The 24,482-nt window shown below is 43.2% G+C and overlaps 1 protein-coding gene and 1 long non-coding RNA gene across 11 annotated transcripts in view; one reads left to right on the top strand and one right to left on the bottom strand.

Moving 5' to 3' along the window:
- MAGI2 (membrane associated guanylate kinase, WW and PDZ domain containing 2) overlaps nucleotides 1-1,013 on the bottom strand; it is a 776,332-nt gene extending 775,319 nt beyond the window's left edge. For all 10 annotated transcript variants that reach the window (XM_076363454.1, XM_076362360.1, XM_076362617.1 and 7 more), the window contains exon 1: nucleotides 691-1,013. In XM_076363454.1, the coding sequence (XP_076219569.1) occupies nucleotides 691-991 (301 nt within the window). In that variant the 5' untranslated portion in view covers nucleotides 992-1,013. The remainder of the gene's footprint in view (nucleotides 1-690) is intronic.
- Nucleotides 798-13,576, top strand: LOC143173308 (uncharacterized). Its single transcript, XR_012997528.1, has 3 exons — nucleotides 798-862; nucleotides 11,920-12,046; nucleotides 13,205-13,576. It is a non-coding gene; the product is annotated as an uncharacterized LOC143173308 (long non-coding RNA).
- The last annotated feature ends 10,906 nt before the right edge of the window (nucleotides 13,577-24,482 follow it).

Below are 24,482 nucleotides of genomic sequence, written 5' to 3'. Positions count from 1 at the left end.
GCATTAACCTATTACAGTACTTCAAAAATAAGTAAGAGAAACAGAGGAGAGGCAAGAGTGGACCGTTCTCTCCCGAAAGTTTCTTTCTGCCTCTCCCTCCCACTTTTTCTGAGCTCCCCGTTCCTAGGATTAGGCGATCGTTTTCACTAGGGATCAAATGAATGACTTTTCCGCTAATGACACTTAAGAGATGCTAAAGCCGCGCTTAACGCCACCAGGGACCCGGCGCGCAGCGGCGAGCCCCCGCCCCCAAGCCGAGGCGCCCGGAGCCAAGCGAAGCCAAGGGCAAGCCCCGCTCCGCAGCCGTACCCGGCCGCTCCTCCGGCCCCACCGGCAGCGCCAGCAGCAGCCGGAGGGCCGGCCGGTGCCGGCGGGGCGGCGCGGCAGGGCGCGGCGGGCGGCGGATGGGGGATGCAGGGGGGGTGCTGCCCGGCGGCGCTGCCGCCCCCCCGTCCTCTCCCGCGGCATGGCGAAGCGCTGTCACTGACGCACATTTAATTCGCCCGGCTGCGGGCACCGCGCAGCGCCGCTCGCATCCTCCCCCCGCCGGCGGGGAGGGGGCGGCTCCGGCGGGGAGGGGGAAAGTCAAACTGCAGCAACAAAGTTGCTCCCCCCCGCTCCCCCCAGACCTGCCCCGGCTCCCGAGGCGGGGGGCGGAGGGGGGGGGGGTGGGGGCCGTCGCCGCCTTACCTTGCTTGACGCACTTGAGCCGGATGGGGTCCTTGCAGTGCTTGATCACGGCCAGCACATCCCTGATGGTGAGCCCGGCCACGGGGGTCTCGTTCACCTCCAGCAGGAGCTCCTCCGGCACTAACTTGCTGCCGCCCTCATAGGCCACCTTGCCGGGCTTCACCTCCCCCAGGTAGGGGAACTGCCCGTTCTCGGCGCCCCCCTTCAGCTCGAAGCCCAGCTGCCCCTCCGGGTTCCTCACGATCACGATCTCGTGGACTCGGCTCGTCCAGTGGCTTTTCTTCTTCAAGCCCTTGGACATTGCCGTGGGGATGCTCTGCCCGACTCCCTCCCTGTATTCCGTGCTTCTTCCCTCCCTCCCTCTCTTCCCCCCCCTCCCCGGGGCAGCCGGGCTCCTCCGGGGCAGGCTCGGGGCGGTCGGGGAGCGGCCGCCGCTGCTGCCGGCCGGCGGGAGGGAGGGCGCGGCGGCCCCGCGGGGCTCGGGAGCTGGGTCGGGGAGCGCCTCTCTGCCCACTCCGTCCGGCTTTAGCTGATATCCATGGCAGCCGCGGCGGCCGGGACCCTGCCTGTGCGTGGATGTACTAGTTGTAGAGAAACTGGCAGCGGGGAGGGAGGGAGGGAGGGAGGAGAGAGGAGGGAGGGGACGGCCGCGGCGGGAGGGGGGGAGGAGGAGGAGGAGGAGGAGGAGGAGGAGGGGTGTCGGTGTCGGTGCCGGAGCGAGGCGGGCGCCGCCTCGCCGCTCCCGCCTCGCCTGACCCGGTAGTGAAGGCCGAGAGAGAGGCTGCCTGGCACGGCCGGCAGAAGGCGGAGAGCGGCCCGGGCGGGAGGGAGGAAGCACCCGGCGGGGAGAGCGGCGACCCCCGGCCCGGCCCCCCCCCCCCCCTCTTCCCGCCGCCCGGCCCCGGCCGAGAGGGGGCGCGCGGGGGCAAGATGGCGCGGGGAGCCCCGGCCGCGGCCGCCCTCGCTGGCTCCCCGGCTGCCTGGGGCGCCTCCCGGCCGGCCTCCCCCTCCGCCGGCGCGGGCTGAGCCCCCCGCCCTACCGCAACGACGGGGTGATCCGGCAGCGTCCGGAGCGTATGCCGGCTGGCACCCGCTTCGGTGGTCTGCCGGAGTTTGGGAGGTCCGCCCGAGATGGAGAGGAAGAGGGATGCTGTGGTCCAGTAGTTCTGCTCACGGCAAGGAAGGACCCAGCGGCAGACGGGCTTCGAGCTGTGGCCAGAAAAAACAAAAGACAGCCATTTACTTCGAGGATCGCGATGTTATGAACGCTCGCAGAGTAGTTTCCCTCCATTCGGAGGTCTCACGCTTCAGTTTACTAAGTTGTACACGGGCATAATTTTTAATGCTGGTTACTGTGGCCACAGGAGACAGGAGCTAATAGCTCAAATGGGTGTTACACCTGAAGAGGGTGCAACGAAGAGAGGGGTGGCAGTTTTTTCTATAAAATCTACTTGCCGTCACCTGCCAGATGTTCACCACCCTCATTCAGGTGGCCATCTGCTCCTTGGCCTTAAACCCCAAATGACCTTAGCGGCCAAAGACCGACATTTCCAACCTCCAGAGCTTCGCTCTGGCCAAGCACTCAGATGCATTTTGTTCAGCAGGTGATACTGTAACCCACTCCTCTGGGGGGCTCGCCCTTTAATTGGTTCTGTCATATGCCTAACACGTGTGCAAGCGGTGGAGCGTGGCAGTTGGCATGTCTTTCTGAGAAGCTTGCCTTGCCTAAAAAAATAGTTTCCATCCGAAGGGGAGATTGACAAAATACAGGCAGAGCAACCTCCTGACTTCAAGAAGCATAGTTTTTGTGCCTGCAGGACAGAGGAGAGCAGGATACGTGAAGGCAGACAGGTCTTCAGGCAGGGTACTGAATGGGGGAAGGTCAGAGAAATGTAGCGTGTGTTATGGCAATTTAAAGCTGGTCAGATATTTTTAAAATTTCAATTAAAGTGATGCCGCAATGAAATTTTTCACAAATTGTATTGCTGTTTTCCCTCTAGGTTCCTATGGAAACAGGCCTTTATGCGATCATGCTTGGCTGTGTCTCCTTTACTTCTCCAATAACTTTTGAAGCTGTTGGGCAGTTTCACCCAAATCTATCTCAAATATAATTGAGTTATTTCATGAAAATAGGCAGCTGGGTAGGGCTGAGAGATCCTGTAAATGTCCCAAAGGCTGTAATGTGAACTTGGCTCTTATTAAACAGTGATTCACATGGTTGAGAGACCATATAAATGTCTTGGTAATGAGAAAAGTTTCAATTACAGCTCATTATCAGCCTCAGTATAAGTCTGTGGGAAACCAGGGTTCTTCAGTTCATGTTCTCCCAGAATTACTTGCTTAACGTCCTCGTGCACTCAGAGATGGAATGGGCACATGCAGGGGGGAAGAAAGCAATGCGAAATTACTAAAGTCTGTATCCTGCAAGTCATTTCACCTGCTTTGCTGTGTGGGCCTGGCCAGTGGTGCAAAGCTCTGTATGTGAGGGGCTTCACAAAAGTGGGATTAAAAAATAAAAAAAACCCAAAACCCAGACACCACAGAACTGGAAATAAGAGATCTATAAGCACGGACAGTTGAAGATGGGAGGGGAACTGGAAAGGTACTTTGACTGGAAGGCACTAAGAGGTTTTCACTGGTGGGACAAGGATTACAGTAATGGTCTCCTCTTCCAAAGACCATCAGGAGTGTCCTGCTGCCACTAGGAGCAGGGTCTCTGGTCTGGACAGAAATGGGCTAAGATACTTGGAAAGAGAGCAAGAGAGTCAGTAGGTTTGTTTCTCTCTGTAGCCCTGCCCTTACATTTGGTCTTGCTTTTTAGTTCAAAAGTGGGGTAGGAAGCAAATGGCTAAAAAGCAAAATTGCAAGACATAACATCTTGTTATCCTTCAGTTTCCCAAATGTTTCCATAGTCACTTATTTGCTGAGTCCTCTGCTCTACTAAAGTGGTCACCATTTCTTAATTTAGAGTTTATAGTCATTCTGCTAGTATAGTGTTGCAGTTGTTGATTTGTCTGATAATTAAAAGTAAATTTCTGAATAACTTCATGTTCACCACAGTATCTGTACAACACTAGGGCATCTGCCAAAAATACAGCTTTTAAAAATATGTCAGGAAATATGTGTCGTTAATATTTGAAATATTCCTAGAAGATGGGGGAAGGGAATCCTGTGGGTACTATTTTCCTATTTCTTAGGGATCTCCAATAATTTATTGATCAGAATTTTTAAGTGCCCATTACCAGTTTAAGTTGGATGACATTAACACTAGGGAGTAGGTGGATGCCTTGCTAAATAATTTGTGGCACAGACTCCCATTTTAAAGGCCCTACGAGTCAGAGCGTTTCTGATTTAGCACGTGTTGTGGACAAATCAAGCTGAATGAACTCTTCATTTCTAACTGGTTTAGATAGATGTATTCATCTAAAATAATACCATGTAGAGCTGATGGAGGTGATGGTCCAGGGGGAGATCAATGACAGTTGCGTTAACTTTGCCTTCTGAGGTGGGCAGCAGCGTGAGCCAGACCCCAGCGCAGGCATCTGCAGTTTGGCAGAGAAGTGGAGGGTATATGGAAGGAGCCTTAGCAGTTTTCCCAAAACAGAGCTGCATGTTAGTTGACCTTCATGCCAGGAAAGGATGGCAGTTTTCAGGTTTAGAGATGAGCAAATGTTGGTGAGTGGAATGGCAGGTCATACCTGTTAAGGTGAGGATAGAGTGAAGGATATTGCAATTGAAAGGATGATGGAGGGATATGGCATTTCTCTGCAGCGTTCTCTTGTAGCAGGGATAAGTTTTTAGAGTTTGGGGTTGACTGCGTATGGATAAAGTCTTGCCATCATACCATCACTGGTTTATGTTCTCAGGGTTTCGGGCAGTAAGGACACTGATGGAAATGCCTAGTTTGCTTTGGTCTTCTATTTGAAAATATATTGTAAGGAAATGAAGCCTCATATAGGGTCCTTTTGCAGCAGCTATACTCTTCCAGATAACTTCATTTCATTTTTACGGTGATAGATGGGTAACTGTAAAACAAGATTATCTTTGTCACTGACAGAGCAAGTGTCCCAGCGTGTGGCTGAGGGGGCGAGTTTGCAGATTTTCTGCATGGCCCCTGAAGAGCCTGAAAAGGACTTTGTGACTTACCAAGATCTTTCTGTCAGTCCCTTCCGTTGGGTTTCATCCCAGGAGGGCATGAAATGGTCCTGAGTGTGAATGTAAGGGTATCTAACACAAGGGATTTCCTATGGGTAAAAGTAACAACAGCACATAATGAAACACGTTCACCAGATACCACACAAATGTCTTTTATTATTCCTTCAAATCTGGTACACATGAACCAGTAACTCACTGTACTTTTGGGAGTAAAGTTGAGCACATGAGTAAGCTGAAGTGTGAGACTTCAGTAAATAAATGTATTTTGTAGCTGGAAAGTAATCCTTCCTACTGTAACACTACAGATTCAGTAAAAATGTAACTGAATTCTGTCTGTATTTTCAATGTGCAACATTTTTGGATAAGTGAATTCCTCAAGTAGAAAATGATGCATTGCATGTGCCAAAGGGGAAAAAAGGAAAATACATCCATTACCTACTATTATTTATGCAGGAATGGAGTTCTCTGCCTTGTAGTTGTGTTTGTAACATTGGACTTGAACTCAGAAGACATTAAATTTCCTTCTTCAGCACATGCTGAAGGAAATTTCCGACATGCTGTCGGAAAAGGACCTGGGGGTGCTGGTTGACAGCCGGCTGAACATGAGCCGGCAGTGTGCCCAGGCGGCCAAGAAGGCCAATGGCATCCTGGCCTGTGTCAGAAATAGTGTGGCCAGCAGGAGGAGGGAAGTGATCGTGCCCCTGTACTCGGCACTGGTGAGGCCGCACCTTGAATACTGTGTTCAGTTTTGGGCCCCTCACTACAAGAAGGACATTGAGGTGCTGGAGCGTGTCCAGAGAAGGGCAACGAGGCTGGTGAGGGGTCTGGAGAACAAGTCTTCTGAGGAGCGGCTGAGGGAACTGGGCTTGTTTAGCCTGAAGAAAAGGAGGCTGAGGGGAGACCTCATCGCTCTCTATAACTCCCTGAAAGGAGGTTGTAGCGAGGTGGGTGTCGGTCTCTTCTCCCAAGTAACAAGCGATAGGACGAGAGGAAATGGCCTCAAGTTGCGCCAGGGGAGGTTTAGATTGGACATGCGGAAAAATGTCTTTACTGAAAGAGTGGTTAAACATTGGCACAGGCTGCCCAGGGAAGTGGTTGAGTCCCCATCCCTGGAAGTATTTAAAAGACGTGTAGATGAGGCACTTAGGGACATGGTTTAGTGGGCATGGTGGTGTTGGGTTGACGGTTGGACTCGATGATCTTAGATGATCCAACTTTAATGATTCTATGTTTCTATGTTTCTATGCTTCCTGTGTGACTGGATGCTAACTACATGACATTGCCATCTCTTACTTTTTCCATTTTAGCATGGGCATAATCCCTCTTTTCTCTCAGAGTTTTCCATTTAGCATGTCAACTACCCAACAGCCTTATTCTTACATGAGGCTTCTTGACACTACAGCCTAGCTCCACCAGAGGACGTATGTTCATCTAGGACTTGGGCAGAATTCATGTGTTTAAATCCAAATTGACAAAAATTTTGCCTATGCTCTTAGTTGCCTGAGAAGATTATAATAGCTAATCTTTTCACCAGGAAAGCTCCAGAGTGTCAGCTGCTTTCACTGTCTTCTGCTGGGAGTTTTAAAGGTTCTCCTTCAGATTCTGAAAATATTCTGTCCTTTCTTTCTTTGGTTAAAATAAAAATTGCAAATTCCTATCCTTTGCAATTGCAAATTTCACCAAAAAGACACTAAAAGTTTGTTATGATATTTATTCATATTTCTTTGCCTCAACCTTTAACAGGCAGACCAGTTATCCTCAGGGTACTCAGCCCCCTGAGCTGGAAGACAGGGACGGCGAGCAGGATGAACCCCCCGTAATCCAAGAGGAAGCAGTCAACAACCTGCTACGCCACCTGGATGCTCACAAGTCTATGGGGCCAGATGGGATCCACCCGAGAGTGCTGAGGGAGCTGGCGGAGGAGCTCGCCAAGCCACTCTCCATCATTTATCAGCAGTCCTGGTTAACGGGGGAGGTCCCGGACGACTGGAGGCTTGCCAATGTGACGCCCATCTACAAGAAGGGCCGGAAGGGGAATCCGGGGAACTACAGGCCTGTCAGCCTGACCTCGGTGCCGGGGAAGATTATGGAGCGGTTCATCTTGAGGGCGCTCACAAGGCGTGAGCGGGACAACCAGGGGATCAGGCCCAGCCAGCACGGGTTCATGAGAGGCAGGTCCTGCCTGACCAACCTGATCTCCTTCTATGACCAGGTGACCCGCCTAGTGGATGAGGGAAAGGCTGTGGATGTGGCCTACCTGGACTTCAGTAAGGCCTTTGACACTGTCTCCCACAGCATTCTCCCAGAGAAGCTGGCGGCTCATGGCTTAGACAGGTGTACTCTGCGCTGGGTCAAAAACTGGCTGGATGGCCGGGCCCAGAGAGTTGTGGTGAATGGAGTTACATCCAGTTGGCGGCCGGTCACGAGCGGTGTTCCCCAGGGCTCAGTTTTGGGGCCAGTCTTGTTCAATCTCTTTCTCAATTATCTGGATGAGGGGATCGAGTGCACCCTCAGTAAGTTTGCAGACGACACCAAGCTGGGCGGGAGTGTTGATCTGCTCGAGGGTAGGAAGGCTCTGCAGAGGGACCTGGACAGGCTGGATCGATGGGCCGAGGCCAACTGTATGAGATTCAACAAGGCCAAGTGCCGGGTCCTGCACTTGGGCCACAACAACCCCATGCAGCGCTACAGGCTTGGGGAAGAGTGGCTGGAAAGCTGCCTGTCGGAAAAGGACCTGGGGGTGCTGGTCGACAGCCGGCTGAATGTGAGCCGGCAGTGTGCCCAGGCGGCCAAGAAGGCCAATGGCCTCCTGGCCTGTATCAGAAATAGTGTGGCCAGCAGGAGTCGGGAAGTGATCGTGCCCCTGTACTCGGCACTGGTGAGGCCGCACCTCGAATACTGTGTTCAGTTTTGGGCCCCTCACTACAAGAAGAACATTGAGGTGCTGGAGCGTGTCCAGAGAAGGGCAACGAGGCTGGTGAGGGGTCTGGAGAACAAGTCTTCTGAGGAGCGGCTGAGGGAACTGGGGTTGTTTAGCCTGGGGAAAAGGAGGCTGAGGGGAGACCTCATCGCTCTCTACAACTCCCTGAAAGGAGGTTGTAGCGAGGTGGGTGTCGGTCTCTTCTCCCAGTAACAAGCGATAGGACGAGAGGAAATGGCCTCAAGTTGCGCCAGGGGAGGTTTAGGTTGGACATGCGGAAAAATGTCTTTACTGAAAGAGTGGTTAAACATTGGCACAGTCTGCCCAGGGAAGTGGTTGAGTCCCCATCCCTGGAGGTATTTAAAAGACGAGTAGACAAGGTGCTTAGGGACATGGTTTAGTGGGTGGTGGTGTTGGGTTGACGGTTGGACTCGATGATCTTAGAGGTCTTTTCCAATCTTAATGATTCTATGATTATTACTGCCACTCACATCTTTTATGAGCCTAGTTTTACTAGTATGAGCCTTGTCTTATTACTACTGTAATCTTTTTCAATTTTCTGGCTTCAGATTTTGAAAACTTCTGCTTCAGAAAGGCTAAAACCTTAGGCTATTTATCTAAAACCTCTTTTTCCAAGTCCTCCACATTCTGAAAACTTTGATAAAAAAATACATGTTTTATTTTACTACAAAGCCAAAGCAGGATTTTTTTTGGGGGGGTTAAGTCTTAGACCAAAACCTTCCATAGTTTTGGCCATCAGGGCTTCAAAATATACTGTTATTTAATTGTAGACTTCAAAACTTTGTAAAACATATATCTGATTAGAATGGAAAGTAATGCGAAATACTCAGCTTTCTCAACCCATTAGGGGATTTCTGTTGTGGCAATAGCTCTTGCAGAGGGCAAATCTGATCACTTCTGGATGTGAAGATAATAATCTCCATGCCTGTACTGAAAAATAAATGCAGCCTTTGGGAGTGAAGGAGAAACTAAAGACAGGAGTTCATCTAAGTAGTATAGTTTACAATGAGTTTATAAGATTGCAGGAGACATTTTGTTTTCTCCTGATCATCTCTGTATTGGTGTTTGTTTTAAATGTGATCTTTTCCAGTTTCCTTTCTCTCTTTTCTTATCAAACCTCAGTATTACATACTTCCTGTGCTGCTCTTGCTAGCTGCTCATGAGTTGATTAAGGTGAGATATAGAAAACTTGTTGGAGGTCAAAAACTTCCCCAGGGACAAAGTTCTGGGAGACAGGCTATCAAAATAAATCTGGTAAGAGCCATTAAAATAAACAAATTATGACCTCTTTCCACAGAAATGCAAGTTTAAATTGCATCCCAGTAAATACCCACACTAGGAGACAGAATAAGACAGAAACAAAACCGCACAGAATACCCTATCAGAAAATAATCCTTTAAATTTGGCCTGACACTAGCAAGACAGCAAACCTACGTGTATCTGTTACTGCGAATGGAAAGAGAAGTGTGAGGCTCACACAGTGAACTGCTGCTGCTGCTGAGATCCTTGCAGCACACAGGGCCGCGGTGGCTGGGATTCTGAAAAATACCAAATGAAGTGGCCGGGTAGCTGCCTGGGTTTGGAATGACATTTTCTTCACTGCCATGGCACTGGTTTGTGCTCTCGCTAGCTTAAATTATCCTGTACCCGCTCGTAAGCCTCATTGGACAGCACTAGGGTATTATGGCATTGAATAATGTGGATTCGCCTGTATCTTTCACTGAATTTGAATTTCTAGTATCTTCACTACCCATTATAATCTTTAGTATTCAATGATTTATTTCACAATTAAAATATCTATAAAAAATTAGTTATTGCTCTTACATGATGATCTCTAGATTAACAAACTACAAAAGACCTATTCTCTGAATTCTTTTTTCCTTGTTGCATTTCCATTTCCCTTGGATTAGACTGAAATGAGGCTTTCCTCTTTCATGTCTATAATCAGTTTCATTTTACGTTTCGTATGAACAGTGCTGCTGAGAATGATCTCGCAGCGTAGCTGGGAAAGAAGATGAATATTTTATGAACTTATAAAAGATAAAATGAAAGCATATTATTCTAGGGATGTATTGTTCATGTTCCATGTAAAATTGTGGCAGCATGTCCATTCAGAACCTTATTTGCACATATCTCTCATCTCTTTGAGAGGAATCACCTTTCCATGTCAAAATTCTTGCGCTTAATGTGATTGCAAAGACTTTTTGTCATGAAAATTAACAAATATTTCTGAACTTAGAAGTAGCGTATTTTCACACAGACATCACTATGGAAATTTATAAAAGGTTATGTGTTTTGTAGATACATTTCCATAAAAATTAAAGCATGGTGCAGTGAGGAGTTTAGAAAAAACGACTTTAAAATAATACCTTCACAAACTCACCCAATGCTTGTCACTGCTCAGAGGCCGAGCATGAGCAAAGCTGTGTAGGAAAGATTGACACCTCAGTCAATTTAGCACTTCAGTGCAAGTGGTGCAGAAGCACTGAACTTGCCAAATTCTCAATTTTTTTACCTTAGTAAGCCTGAAGCTTTAGAGAACTTAGTTGGGTGAGGATGATGTCTTATTTGCATTGCTTTACCAAGCTTTTAAATTCAACAGAGTTGATGACTTGTGCTGCCCCATGACAGCTGGAGGGACAGGGCATCCCCTGCCCGGTCAGAGGCTGCTGAGGACCAGGATCCAGCTCGTCTCGACTCCCTGCTCTGGGTGCTTTTCACAACTGCAAAAACAGTCAGATTGCTTCCAAAAGCTGGTTGTATTGAAAGATTATCTAGTAATAGATGCATGTTTAGGTAAAAGTATAAAAAAATAAAGTATCACACTGAGGTTAGTGGCAAAAATGCTTTTGAATTACCAGGGCTTCATTCCAGAGTGATATATAAATACTCCAAAAACTTGAACACTAGGGTAAACTTGGAGGCTGATATCCCCTTCCGTCTGCCCTACACCCAGACTGTGTGTGCTCCAGATGATGAGACACACAGGTATTTGCGCCACCATGCATATGCATAGTGTCCTCATAAAAACTCATCACCGAGGTTTTACTCAATTTTGTTTATAAAGTTCTGGAATTGGTGCATGCATGCTTAAAAGCAAGTGATGGGCTTTGGTTTGGAATTGGGATGATAAACAAAAGTGCATTCAAGGAGGCTGAATTACATTATTGTGCAGTTTTGGCTCTACTGTCGGAATATGGCTTCATGCTCAGTCATGCTAGTGGTTGTACATTAGACTCAATACGAACATTTCTGCACAGGTGCTTCCATCAATAGTAGCTCACAGAACAGGACTGCGCTGTATTGCTAGGTCACTAATGCTGAACAGACGTTCTCGGATGACTTTTTCACAAAAAAGAAGCGTCGGCTGATGACATAAATCTAATGGTTTGAAGACAGAAGACTCAGTCAAGATTTCAGTTCAAGATTTTTGCTCCTGTAAATTGTAGGTCAGGTCCACAGTCTCCAGGAATATTTGAGGTGCACCCACAGAACCCCAGCTTATCCTGGGGAAAACTCTCAGATAGAAACTTGCACTGAATTTGAAGAAAGAAGTGTGCCCCACCCTCACGAAGCAGGACAGGCACAATTTAGGTCTTTGCCCAGTTGAGAGATTTGTGTTGAACGCACAGAATATAAAAATAGATAAAAAAAGTTTCAAAAGTCAAATTATTCTGATTTTGTCTTTGGAAATGTGTTTGCTTGTGCTGGGAGGAAAAGATACTGTACTTTATCATTGCCTTGTTATACGATAGCTGGAAATGAAAGAAATACTGTGTTTGCTAGACTGGCATAAGTGTTGAATTTTTTATCACTATTCAAAGGGAAAAAGGTTCTTACTAACTGACTGTGTAGTTAGAAACACACGTGAAAAAGAAACACTGCCTGAGCAATTAGATTATTTTAGAAAATTTCTGCAGATTATTTAATTAATCTGAGATACTTCATTCAAGGACAAACATGTTGGTTTTCTTCTACCTAAATAATGTTGGAGCTCTCATAACCTTTATACCATAATAGTATGTTGTTCTCATAAGGATTCTTTATTTGCAAGTCTTGTTCTTTCTTGTCATAGCCAGGGTCTGGGTTGCTGTATCTGAAGACAGTAGCACTTATTCTTTTATCCCTTTCAGCTAATGACGTATGAATTGGTGCCTCCCGTCCACAGTTCTGCTGCTGCAACACCATGTCCTTCACTCCATTGTTTTTCACCCCAAAGTTAATAATGAGTTAGTGGAACAAGCATGAACATACCATCAGGTAAAAAAAGAGACTAACACCATGTGTTGAGATTTTTAAATTACTTTTTTAATAGGGTAGAGAGGAAAAGGGAAAGAACTACTGTCATCAGAAAGAACTTTAAAAAGAATCAAATTACTTCCCCAAGACATTGTGATATATATTGATTTGGGATGTGTCTTGTTTTCACTTTCACCTTCAAATTGAATGATCTTCTAGGCAGATACTGTTACTTGCATTTCTCATAGGACTCCTACTATCACCATGAGCTTTGTGCTATGCAGTTACATCATAAGAGATGGTTTATGCTCTGTACAGTTTATAATCCAGATGTCATGGGTAATATGGGTAAAAGCAGGCAGGATCACAGAGCTCCAAGATCACTTTCGGAACATGTAACAGAAGATGAGGGTGTTTGAACACTAGAACAGGTTGTGCAGAGAGGCTGTGGAACCTCCATCTTTGCAGGCACTTAAAACCCAATGGGACTCAGCCCTGAGCAACCTGCTGTACTTGACCCTGCTCTGAGCACAGGGTTGGACTAGGTGTCTCCAGAGGACCTGTCCAACCTCAGCAATCGAGTGATTCTGTGTGATTGTGTTAGGAGCAGAGTCAACTGGACCTAAGTCTCTGGAGTCTTATGACATAACTGTCCATTGAACCACATCATCTTTGCCATAAGTTGTACAAAACCAATATTGTTATGGATGGAGACCAGTTCTGCAATTATTAGATTGAGTAGTACTTCTTCATACCAATTGTCCCATTGACTTATATATTAAATTGACTTCTGAGCACCTCTTGACCTGAAGGTTAAGCTGTTAATATGCAATTCAATTTAAAAATTAATTGGAACTATTAAGACACTTCTTCCAAACCCAGATTAATATCCCTCTTAATTTCCTGACCTAGGAGCCCTGAATGAATTAATAATGTATTAACTGGGTTAATATATTGGCATTCCTAGAGTAGGAAATGGGTGCGACTGGTATTAGTTCAGCTGGTCTCAGATTGGAACTGATCTCTCCCAGTGATGAGAGAAAACGGCAAATTATTCATTTGACAGGATTTTGTCTCTTGTGGGAAACACTTTAGAAAGGAGTGCTGGAAATAGACTAAAATGTTGCATCATGCTATGCAGATAAACTAATAATGATTTTTTTTTTTACTTCTTTACAGGTCTCAGTAGGTGAAACCAAATTTTCAGTGGGCCCCACATACTGCTGCATTTAATGTCTGACTTAAATGTCGTGTATGCATTTTTACACGTCGATGGAAAAAATCTTCTGCCGTTGCTGCTTGCTCTTAAAAAATGAGTGCTGCACTGGCAGCTGTTTCCCTGCACTGCTGGTATGAGAAAAAGTGTGATCTACTCAATTAACAATATTATTTTCTCAAGTACTTCAGTGTTTTCCTGATACCACTCCTTCAGTTTTGATATTTAGTAACCTCAGGATGCTCTTCTCTCAAAAAATACACAGGTTTCCACCTGCAGATTTTGTGTATGCACTGATCTTTCTAAAGCCGATCTGAACATTGTTGTACCTTGGCTCCTACAAAAGTCCGTCAGTCTTAGCATTGTCTTCAAAAGAAATAAAGTTAGTCAGATTTTTTTTTAAACCTTTTCGTATATGAAAAAATACTGAAAGTTACTGCTTTTGGATTGTACTGTTGTAAAATCTAAAAGACATTCATTTTTAAACTAGTATCTTCTGAAGTTAGCCAGTTTATTTTTAAAAAAATTAAATCCACAGCAAACAAAGAATTAGACTAGATTTTTCATGGTGTTTTTATTACAGAAAGACTTTCTGAAGAACACGTTTTCAGTCATTGCAAAAGAGTAAGAAGTCACCTTGTTTCTTAGACAGCGGTAACCAAACTGATAAGAAATAGGTCGAAGTTGAACATTTTCAAGGTTGGTTTGGTTTTTATACATTTAAGGAAAATAAGTAAATTTTGAGATTTAGAAATAGCAAGTCTATTCCAGCCAAAAAGAACAAGTAAAGTCATTTACACTCCTTCTTCTTGGTGTAAATATGATAGTATTTAACTCCATTGAATTGATTTGTTTAATTATCAAAATAAAATTGTGTTAATATTAACAGACTCACTTTAATCCTAGTGGAAAAAAGAGTTAAAAATTAAACTTGAATTTCTGTTCTTAATGATTTATTTTGAATTTCAGTTTTCTACTATATGTGCATACATCCCTCAGTTTACCTTTAGTTTGACATTTATGTGTTTTCTTTTAGTAGTTATAAGATTAATTTGTCATTTGAAAAGTGGATGATTTTCTAGGATAATTGCTGGAGATGTAGAAGGCAACATAATTTTTTTTACTTTCATCTGACAAAGAATGTAACTGCTTACATTTTTTTATTCTGAATCACAGCTTTTTTTTTAAGATTCTAGAAACTATGATTCAGGCAGCGATTTTAACTGTTACGAGTGCTTACTCTTTATGAGCTCACTCCTTTTTGCAAAACCATGGCACTTGACAGTATTTGTTACTACTAACACTTGGCTTTCTGCAGTGCTCAGAGGACGGTAGTAGGCAGGTGTTACACTGTGACTACTACTTACCAGTAAAAACTTGCTCCTTATCCTAGCCCTTACTCTTCCATCTGCTTACTTCACTCACTGTTGTGTCTGGCTATAATCCAGATTTGTAAACTCTTTTGGGGACTTGGGTTTTTTTATATTCCATGCTTCTAGACGACTTAACACAGAGAGCGCAATAATTTTCTGTGCTTGTAAGACTGAAGGGCAAATATTGTACTCTGCAGTCTTGCCTCCTGACCATCAAAACTTAACAAACTATAGGGCCGCATTGTGGCTCCATCCCTGACCGTGCAGCTCACTTTTCTTGTAATAGGAATAAACCTCCCTAAGTGTCCTTATTTGGGTTAACAAATAAACAAATACATAACAAATAAATAACAAATAAAATATATAATAAAAATAACAAACACATATATAACAAATAAAAATTAAAAAAAAAAGGGATTTGTGTATCTAATACACAGACTAAATTAGTAAAGAAATTTAGCCATCTGTCATCACAGTATCTTGGTGAATTGAATTTAATCAACCCTTTTTAGTTAAAATAAGAGTATTGCAACTATTAACAGTTAACTTAAACTTCTAAATTAATCAATGAGGTAATCTTTGGGTAAAATCAAAGTATAGTTAATACTTTTTAAAAAAAACTGCATTTTTTCAGGTTTGTTTCATTGTTTCACATTTGGGTTTTGGATGTTTTTTCCCAGAAGTATTAACAATTACTGTAGCCTGTTGTAAAAATGTGATTTATGGCAGTGTAAAAATACAAATGGATTTAGAGTCTGAATGCACATATTTTTACATATGCATTGAACTTTAAACAAATAAGCAGTTTCTATACTTTAGGGGGATAACCCATTAAAGGAGTACAAAATTCCTGCAGGTGTTTCTGAGATCAGTGCCCTAAATACTTACGTTGACATAGAAAATGACGTTGATATGGCCTTTAAGAAACAAAAGGGGAGAGAATTTGAAATTATGTTTGAGGTATACAAAATAAATTAAAAGATACTTTATCTACAGAGTTCACAAACTTTTCTCAGGCTCTCCCTCATGTTTTTCAGATGAGCTCTAAAATAATTCTGTACTTACATTTCCTAGCATTATTCTTAGGTTCACCTTACCTCACAAATTTTACAAGTACAGATGAAGTTTCAACTAGTACAATGAATTATGAATCCGTTATTCCATTTTATTAGCACAGTAATGAAAGTCTGATGCTCAAGTGTTTAAACTTAAACAAAGTATTTCTGAATGTATGGGCCACACACTTGGGAAAGAATCAGCTGGACAGAACGCTGTCCCCATGCACTGCCCTTTGCAGAATACCATTCTCTGTTATGTTGTTGTTTATTTATTATCCTTTTAATGCATTATTGCACTCAAACAAGATGTACTTATATAACAGGACAGAAAAATAATTTATGGACTAGTAGATGGAAGTTAAAACACACTGCTCTCTATGTTTGACAATACTTAGTTAGAAACCTAAAAGAAAAGTCACGGAAAATGTAATTTTCCCTATTTTTTTTTCCTTGTCCTAATCTTTTCTGTTTCTTCTCTGTACATAGTGTATTTAATCAGATCCATCAGCCTGAAGATTCCTGTATCTTTAGATATCCCTTGTTGGAAGAAATTAATGTAAATCTAGCCCGGCCCTGATTTGAGCAGAGAATTATCTTAAAACTGGCTTTGAATTACAGTCATGTTTGACTTTTTTCTTACTTAGAAATATTAATATACCTATCATACTAAAAAGCTTTTGAGAGTGAATTAGAAATCATCCTGTTTCTCAAGGGGGGCACTTTAATTACCTGTATACACAAAAGTGAGAAAACAATAAAATAATTATTGTTTAGGAAAAAATACTACTATTGTGTCCAAATACAAGTTAGTATAATACTTCAATCATTATGATTATTTCCGAGACCTGTTAACAAATGTTTACATGCAAACATGATCAAATCCGTACTATGACATATGGTGCAATGTTTTTAATGGAACATGACGATTAGACTGAAAGAGGTGCAGACTGATATTTGATAATATTATTAGGAAGTGGATTTGCTTTCCTTACTGTGTGCCTCCTGTCTTCTCTGAAGTGTTGGATATAAGAATCAGGACCATTACTGTAAGGTGCTGGTGTTCATTCTTCCTGTTCAAATGAATAGGTGTTAAATTTAGTTTTGGTGTCTGAAGCTTTCTTTGGTAACCAGCTGAAAAACTGGGTGTACCCAGCAAAGTCCACCCTATCCAGACGCCTCTCAAGCACCTTTAGCATGGCTCAGAGAAATAACTGAGCTGTCAACAGCCACGAGGTGGGTGGAGTCACTTGGCTATGGGGTTTTAAGTCCGTTCTGAACATTTGGTGTTACGTCAGAGAGGCGAGATCTTCCCCTGCTCAGTAGATCTCAAACAGGAGGGTCCTACCAGCACCCTCAATCACATGGCTTAGCCAAGGCTGTCGCAGGAGCACCAGGAGGGAAGCAGAAACTCTCCGGTCTGCAGGAGCTGGGTGGAGACCTGCAGTGGGAAAAGGGTGTCCACCTGGGGAACAACCACAGCACTGCAAGAGATCCCAGGAGCAATACGGAAAGAGCAATGGTGAGGCAGGGCTCAGTCAGGTTTCATGAAAAGTTGTAAAATGCTTTGAAAATTAAACTTACTAGATATATTTCCTTTGTTATTGTGCTATATTCCTGCATAGATAGATATATGTGGGTGAAGTATGGATATATATTTGTCTCCTTGTTTTTGTGGGAGCTCTGAATCTTAAAATTAATGTGTATAACAAGTTATGTTCAGAGAAATTGACATTAGTAGCTGCAAGAAGCATATATGTAATTCTTTATAAATATAAATTCTACTTTTCTTAATACCCATAAAACTCTGCTATACTGTGGGCAAGACTCCAAATGCTATATTTCTGTAGAGCAGCTACCGAAATCAGCTACTGTTCATTTAAAGTATCATTTGGAAACCAGGTTTTCATGGAAATATGGAAACTTAATTGGGAAAAAAAAATTAAATCCATATACTTTGTAAAATATTGTAACAAATCTAGATCCTGCAGATAGCAGATAACATGGCTGTGGTGAAACTTTTCAAACAGGACCAAACAGGTGGGGTCCAAAGTCCCCAGTTAGGATTATAAATAATCACCTTGATTTCTAAAAACTCCTGCAGAAGAGAGTAATTGACTGATGGGTACTAGACCTGGGTAAGCATCTTTCAAAGATACATTACACTTATTTCAGATGTAGGACTCCAGAAGGACTTGGGTCTTGCAGCATTATAGTGTTGCAGGAGTCAACTTTGAGCAGTCAGGGGAAGCTCGGAGCTATATGCCTGGATACGTATAAATTATACATTGATAATTACATGTCTGTGTAGTGTATAGGAAGAATTAGGTGCCCAAGAAAGAGATCCACTAATGTCTTCAGTATGAGCATGAAAATTGTTATGATATTCTTATGCCCCATGTCCTGTTAAAATTGCAAGAAAGGACATTTATCTGCACAAGCCATGTTTTATATCTATTTTTTCCAACACCTAATGGTTAGTCTTCATTCAATAAGTGAAAAACCTGGGATCAACTTGCTTTGACAGCCTGATGACATGGTGCATGCATTTCTCAATTTCTCATGATGCAGCTTTTCTATTTTACAAAGAGTAAATAACTATTTGTATTCAAGGGAGAGGAAGCATGACATTTTGCCCCCCGGATAGAGCGCTAGCTTTGGGTATAGAGCACACATTAAGAATTGTACCGCTTGTATTAAATAGTACTTGGAGCAAGGGCTGAAATTTATGTAACTTCCCAGCAGGAATTGGTCACCTTTATGTTTGTAATGTATATATCATATCACACATAATCTCTGCCTTTGGTTTCGTCAAGTGGCTATTTCTATATGTCATGCACAGTGGAACAGTTGGAAGGACTGCAAAGTTCCAATAGCCTTGTGTTTAAAGGCATTAACATGGAAAACATGGCAGGTTCAAAGCTCTGTGGACAGAAAAACCACTTTTTTCTTGTTCATCACACAAACACTGTGCTAGCCGCTGGGTAAGAGGGAGGTGTTTTTATCAGCTCTTAATTCAGGGGGCTGAAAGGTGGTATGCTTTGCTATTAGAGCTGTTTGTAGGAAAAAGGTGATGGAAAACCTAGTATCTGACTTTCAACAAGGGCTAGACATGGAGCTGAAAGGGGGACCACAAGAAGGAATGAGCATACTCTGCCTAAACTTGTTCATAGTTAGACTAGCAGTTGAGATCTAATCAAATTTAGTAGTAGCTGCAAATCCTTTCCAGCTAGTTTCGTATGGCACGTACACAGACAGATAGACCAGGGCACTGTTTGAAGGAAGACCTGGAGGAGGGCTAAAGGCATAGGAATGAAAAAAGAAATCCTCACTGAGCAAAAACTGTGTGGGTGGGTGTGAGAGGGGAGGGGAAATTATTTTCATTTTTCAACCTTGTTTTGCAACTAGACAGAAAATTCCATTTTTTTTTTTTTTTTAGAACAGTCTAATTTTCACTCATGATAGGAGGACATGCATTAAATCATTTTAATGAGCAGTTGCTTAAAGGAAACATAATCAGGGAGATTAGGGTTTTCTGTACTTTTTCAGCTTTTTATGTCTGTATCTACATGTGTGAGAATTTTCAAGCATTAATCATTTAGTTTAAAAAATGCTTTGGGCTTTTGAAGTAAATCTTTTTTTAAGAATTGATGTAACCACATATTTTTCCATTCATGGTTCAGAGATAGGATTTGCTTCCCTGTTTTTTATCTGTCGGAATCAGTAGAAATCATAAGGTATTTATGACATAGTAACCAACTTACTGCTCTGTGAAACACAGTGTTGAAAATGTGGGTGTAAAACGTTCAGCTATTTCATGACTTCCTAGAGCTCTCTGCATGGAACACATCTGCGTAGTATTTTGAGAGTTTTAGCTCTATATGTCTATTTACCTCAATATAGAAATATTTAAGCGAAAGTTCAACTGATGTCTCCAAGTCTAATGATGGTTTAGGCCATTGTTATAGTGACTGGCTGAGCTGAAAGGAAAATACAGGACCATTTTGAAGGATCTGAACACCAACCCAGAACATCCTAATCGGAAAAGAAATACCATGGAAAAGCAGGTTTTTATTCTTAAAATTATGAAATTAATATTTGGAATATGTCAGAATTTTTCCCATGTTTTTGTTATTGCCATCAATAGTTTCAGCCTAGCCAAATCAGCCATTCCTAATAAAGAACAAAGGCACATAGTAAATTCCTGACCAAGAGCACAAACATCTGCTACTCAGTTGCAAGTACAGCAGGCTGACATGGAGGACAAAATGCTGGAAATAGGGAATATGGGTCCGGAACCTGCCATTATGAAGAAAGATAATTAAAAGATCATATGAAACCACAGTGGACAAGAGGATATACTGGAAATTAAGAATAAAGCCTAGTGCAAAATACTTAATAAATTTAAATTTTTCTTTTCAGTCTTCCCCAGGAAGTGTCAAACAGTTATTTTGTCTGTTTTTCTGCTTTTATCCTCTTTCCTCTTTTCCTTTTATCACAAAAAAATTCTTTAAAAAGTACTCGTAGAAACGGAAAAGTCAAAGTTCATGCTTAGAAATAAGGGCATGTGGAGGAGTGTCCGCTTTTCTCTGCTGCAAAGGGTTTTCAGAAAATGTCGCCCATGCGTGTGCTTGTTTACACTGTGCAAATGGTAAGGCATTTCTCAGAGGAATGCAGCAAGCAGCATTTTTGAAAGCAATCGGGAAATTCTTGCTGATGTGGGAGTCGCCAACACTCTCCCCAGCTAATGAAAAACCCGAGATCAGGATTAAATGTGAAAGAGAAGTGTCTGCTAATTGATTTTCATTATGTACGGAATAGGAAGCCTTAGAGGTAGAGCTGTGGCTCCCTCCTGAAAGGCCGGACACTGCTGGTGCTCAGGCTGCCGGTGCATTACTATCATCTCCCAGCTACGGGGAACCGTCTTCAGTCTTCCTTGCAGTAATTGCTCTTCTGGTGTCTCCTGCGCTCACAATTTGCTGCTTATTCTCCTCACTCACTCATTGATTTTCTTTTCAGTTTCTGCTCGGGCGGCTTGCTGTAGCTTTGCACACCCAGTCGTGGTTGCTTTGATATTTAAAACCCAGCCGAGGGAAGCAAGACTGTGCTCGCGAGGGCTGCTGCTGGCACGCCGAATGCTGCAGTGCACCGAGTGAGGACTTTCTACACTGCAGGCGTAACTGAGAGCAATTGATTCTTGCAGAGGGGATGCCATTGCCCACATCCCACAAACATTTCTGCTCGGGAGTATTTCTCGTAATTTAGTTATGAGCCCTGACCTCTGGTTCCCTGGGAGGGAGGTACCTTTGCTGCCCAGCAGCAAGAGCTGGGATGATGCTGAGTATTCTGGAGTGCCATCTGCTGGCACTGTATCCTCTTGCTGTTTACATGAGGAATGATGCCCCTGTGACAAGAGATGTACGGGGGGTAAGTACCAGTAAGCGTGAACTATCAGGACACTGTAAACTGCTCTACCCCAGGGCAGGGACTGAGCTATCACGATAATCAATGATCCATAATTGCCTTCCAGTCCTCCTCCTTCCCACTACAGCAAGAGCAGGCAAGGCAGACCGGAGAGGCCGGGGCCTGCATTTTGCCTAACTTTATATTATAAACATTAGTTACATTAACATTATAAGCATTGCAAGTCTGTACTTTTACCAGACATTTCTGTTTGACATGACACGTTTACGAACAGTTTGGTTTCTCCTGCTTCATTCAGAGCTCTGATTTGAAGGGATTGAATCTATATTTCCTTTCCATTTCTATGGAAACAGCTAACCCTCTTCTAATATAGCTGTTTTGTAACTGCTGGGCCTGATTTCCTTCTCATGTGGGCTGTTTTTAAGCCAGTATTGTGCTGTCGATCCCACCTGAGTTACCTGAAGCTGAGAATTATAATTGAGAGCATTCAGATCTGCTGTTCTCCAGCACATTGCAATGAAAGGGACTTACATGCAAAATGTAAGCAGGTTTGGAGCAGATATTGTAAAACATCTCTTACCATCCATCATTTTATTTTGATAGCCCTAGTTCTAACTCCAGAGCTAGAACAGCCACAAATTTCCATTATGTGGCTCACACCGACCTGCCAACTGTGAAGAATCAGCTTTTTTGTATTCATTAGGAAGATGGAGTTAGATTTGGTTTTCCTCCAAAAGCTTCAGAATACAGGATCAGAATTGCATTTGGGTTTGGGTTTGTTTTCCCATTTGCGTTAAAACACATAATGTTATGTGTTTCAAAATTAAAAGATGTTCATGATTGTTCATCCTCTTATGCGCTGGCCTGGAACAGAAGCGGGAGAGGTCATTGGTATGTACACCTGACTGTGGGAGAATTTGTTCCTTGGTGCATTTGTACTATGTGCCTTCCTCAGAAAAATGCAATAGTTTCTCCTGGGGCTTACCATCTTTATTACATTTGATGCTGAAATGAGGCTGATGTCAAATGGGTTTGATCCTCATATCAGGCGGTTGTGGCCCCCAGAGAAATCCTGAATGATGCACAGAGAGCTGGCTGGTCATATTATGATAACACCTTTCATGTTTCTAACGAGTGAAACCACATGAAAAGTTAGGCAAAAGGCGAGTACTTCCCTAAAATGGATTTTCCGTATTATTTGGTCATTCGGAGGCTGGATAGAAAGATATCCCACACAGCTGCGTAACAGTCAGAGCGGGAGCGACCACTACCTCCATAGGCTTCTTGCAGCTCATGCTCATCATCTCCTGCTCTCCCTGGTTCAGAGGACTTCTGACTGAGCTGGCGACGGCAGCTAGCGAGGCTGCACGCATTTAGCTCTTGGGAACACTCCTCTTCCTCTTGCTGTGGCTGTGAAAAGAGCTAAAATATGTACGCATGAGGCAGGCTTTGTATTTTCACTGTGGCTGGCACCATGGGGCAAGTTATTTTTGAGTCATATTTGCACGATTCCGTGATGGGTTAAGTAGACACTTTGGTTCTTATTGATTCTTGCTCTCCTGAATTGAATCAACCCATGGGCCAGTTCTTCTCTGTTCTACTTTAATTTTATGGTAGTAAATATATTTGCTAGTTTACCAGGCACAGTAGCTTAAAAACAGAGCAGTATTATGGAAAAACTGTTCTTGACCTGTAGCTTATAATATTTTGTCTGAAGAGCTAAAACACACACAACACTAAAAGGAGACTGTTTATATGCTAAATAAACCAAAGGGAAAAATAAGAACAAAACATTTAAACATATACTGAAGCATATGAAATATATATCATTTCACATTTTCAGCTAAATTATACCGTAGAGATACTGACAAATCCATTGCTAGAGGGTAAAAGTTGGGGTTGTGGTAATATGACCAAAAAAGAAAATGCGGCAGGTGGCAATCTATGCCTTATCCAGCTTGGGGAAGGGGGGGTGTTTGGTTTTGTTGTTGTTTTGGGGGTTGTTTATTTATTTACTTATTTATTATTTAAATTTTATTTATTTATTTATTATATTGTCCCTAGAGTACTGTCATATTCACTTCCTCTTTGTGGATATATTTGCGGAGAGATCTGACAAGGTTGATATTTGCATTGGGCAGCTTTGAAACTCTCAGCATAAACCCACTTATTAATGACACAAATGTGCCTGGTGTTATACTCTCTGTTGTTATTCACATGGAGGTTTTGGGTCTGCATGAGATCACCTTCCTAGCTGGGGGGTACTCTCTAAACAGGCATTTGCCTGGGAAAATATGCAGAGGTGCAGTCAGACCATCTGCTTTTCTGATTAAACCGACATGGGAGATTCATGCAGTGGGCCAGGTAGCAGGGGCACAGTTTACATATTGCAATGTATACGGCTCCTCTGAGGCCACAGGAGGAGGAAGAGAGCTGCTGTGCATGGACCCTAGTAGAAAATGGCATTCAGGAGGACTTCTTTGAGTGCAGGGCCCCGGTCAAGGTGTCTCAGTCCCAGCTACTGCACAGGGATGTAGACTGTCCTGCTGTACCTCTCCGTGCTTATTCATACAGCATAAATGTCAGATGCTGGCTTGGCGGGCAGCTCGTGGTGCTAGTGTCAGGCATGCATCAAGGTGATGTCCTGTGAAGGACAGTATGGAAATCATCAGGTGTAAATTAGGTTATTCTTTAAGTTAATCTCATCACTGTGTCAACATCATAGGGGCATGCCCTAGTACCGCTTCTGTTTTGGACTCTGGAAAGTGGGCAACCTTTTCCTTGGTGGGGGGAAAAAAAAATCCAGGCACTTGTGTGACACCGAGTTTCTCTTGCAAAGGCTGGGTCAAACACACACAACAGGCTTGAATCCATGACCATATATATCCCAAGTGCACTTGTGTTGGTGCTACAATGATAAAATATAAAAGCGGCACAAGACAGCTTCCAATAAAAGGTTATCACTGCAATTCAGAAAAATTGTGTTTAGAGATTTAGAAATCCATTTCTAAGGTCTATAAGTCTTTCTGCCTTGAGCCTATCTTTTCCATTTTATCTCAGTCTCTTAACTGTAGTTCAGGTTTAGTGCTAAGATGTCAACAGTACATGGAGGGACCAGTAAAATCTCTCACAGTACTGACCATTTATTGTTTTTAAGCTGTATAAGACGGCCTGTATTATTTAAATGCCTGTCCTTTGTTTTTACTTTGCAGAAATGAGGAAGAACTCTTTCTCTTTAGGGCAGCACAAATATAGGGTGTGTGAGTTTTAGTGCCAGCAGTTTTCTGGCTGTTGCAAGGGCCCACCCCATAGGTGAGAGTCTCAACTTCTCCTGTCATTGCACACAATCATTTTTTTAGGTTTTTCGTTCCTTAAAGTGAAAGGTCTTA

The sequence above is a fragment of the Aptenodytes patagonicus genome, chromosome 1, assembly GCF_965638725.1.
Source record: "Aptenodytes patagonicus chromosome 1, bAptPat1.pri.cur, whole genome shotgun sequence".
NCBI classification, from domain to species: Eukaryota; Metazoa; Chordata; class Aves; order Sphenisciformes; family Spheniscidae; genus Aptenodytes; species Aptenodytes patagonicus.
This window is presented reverse-complemented; position numbering and strand designations above follow the sequence as displayed.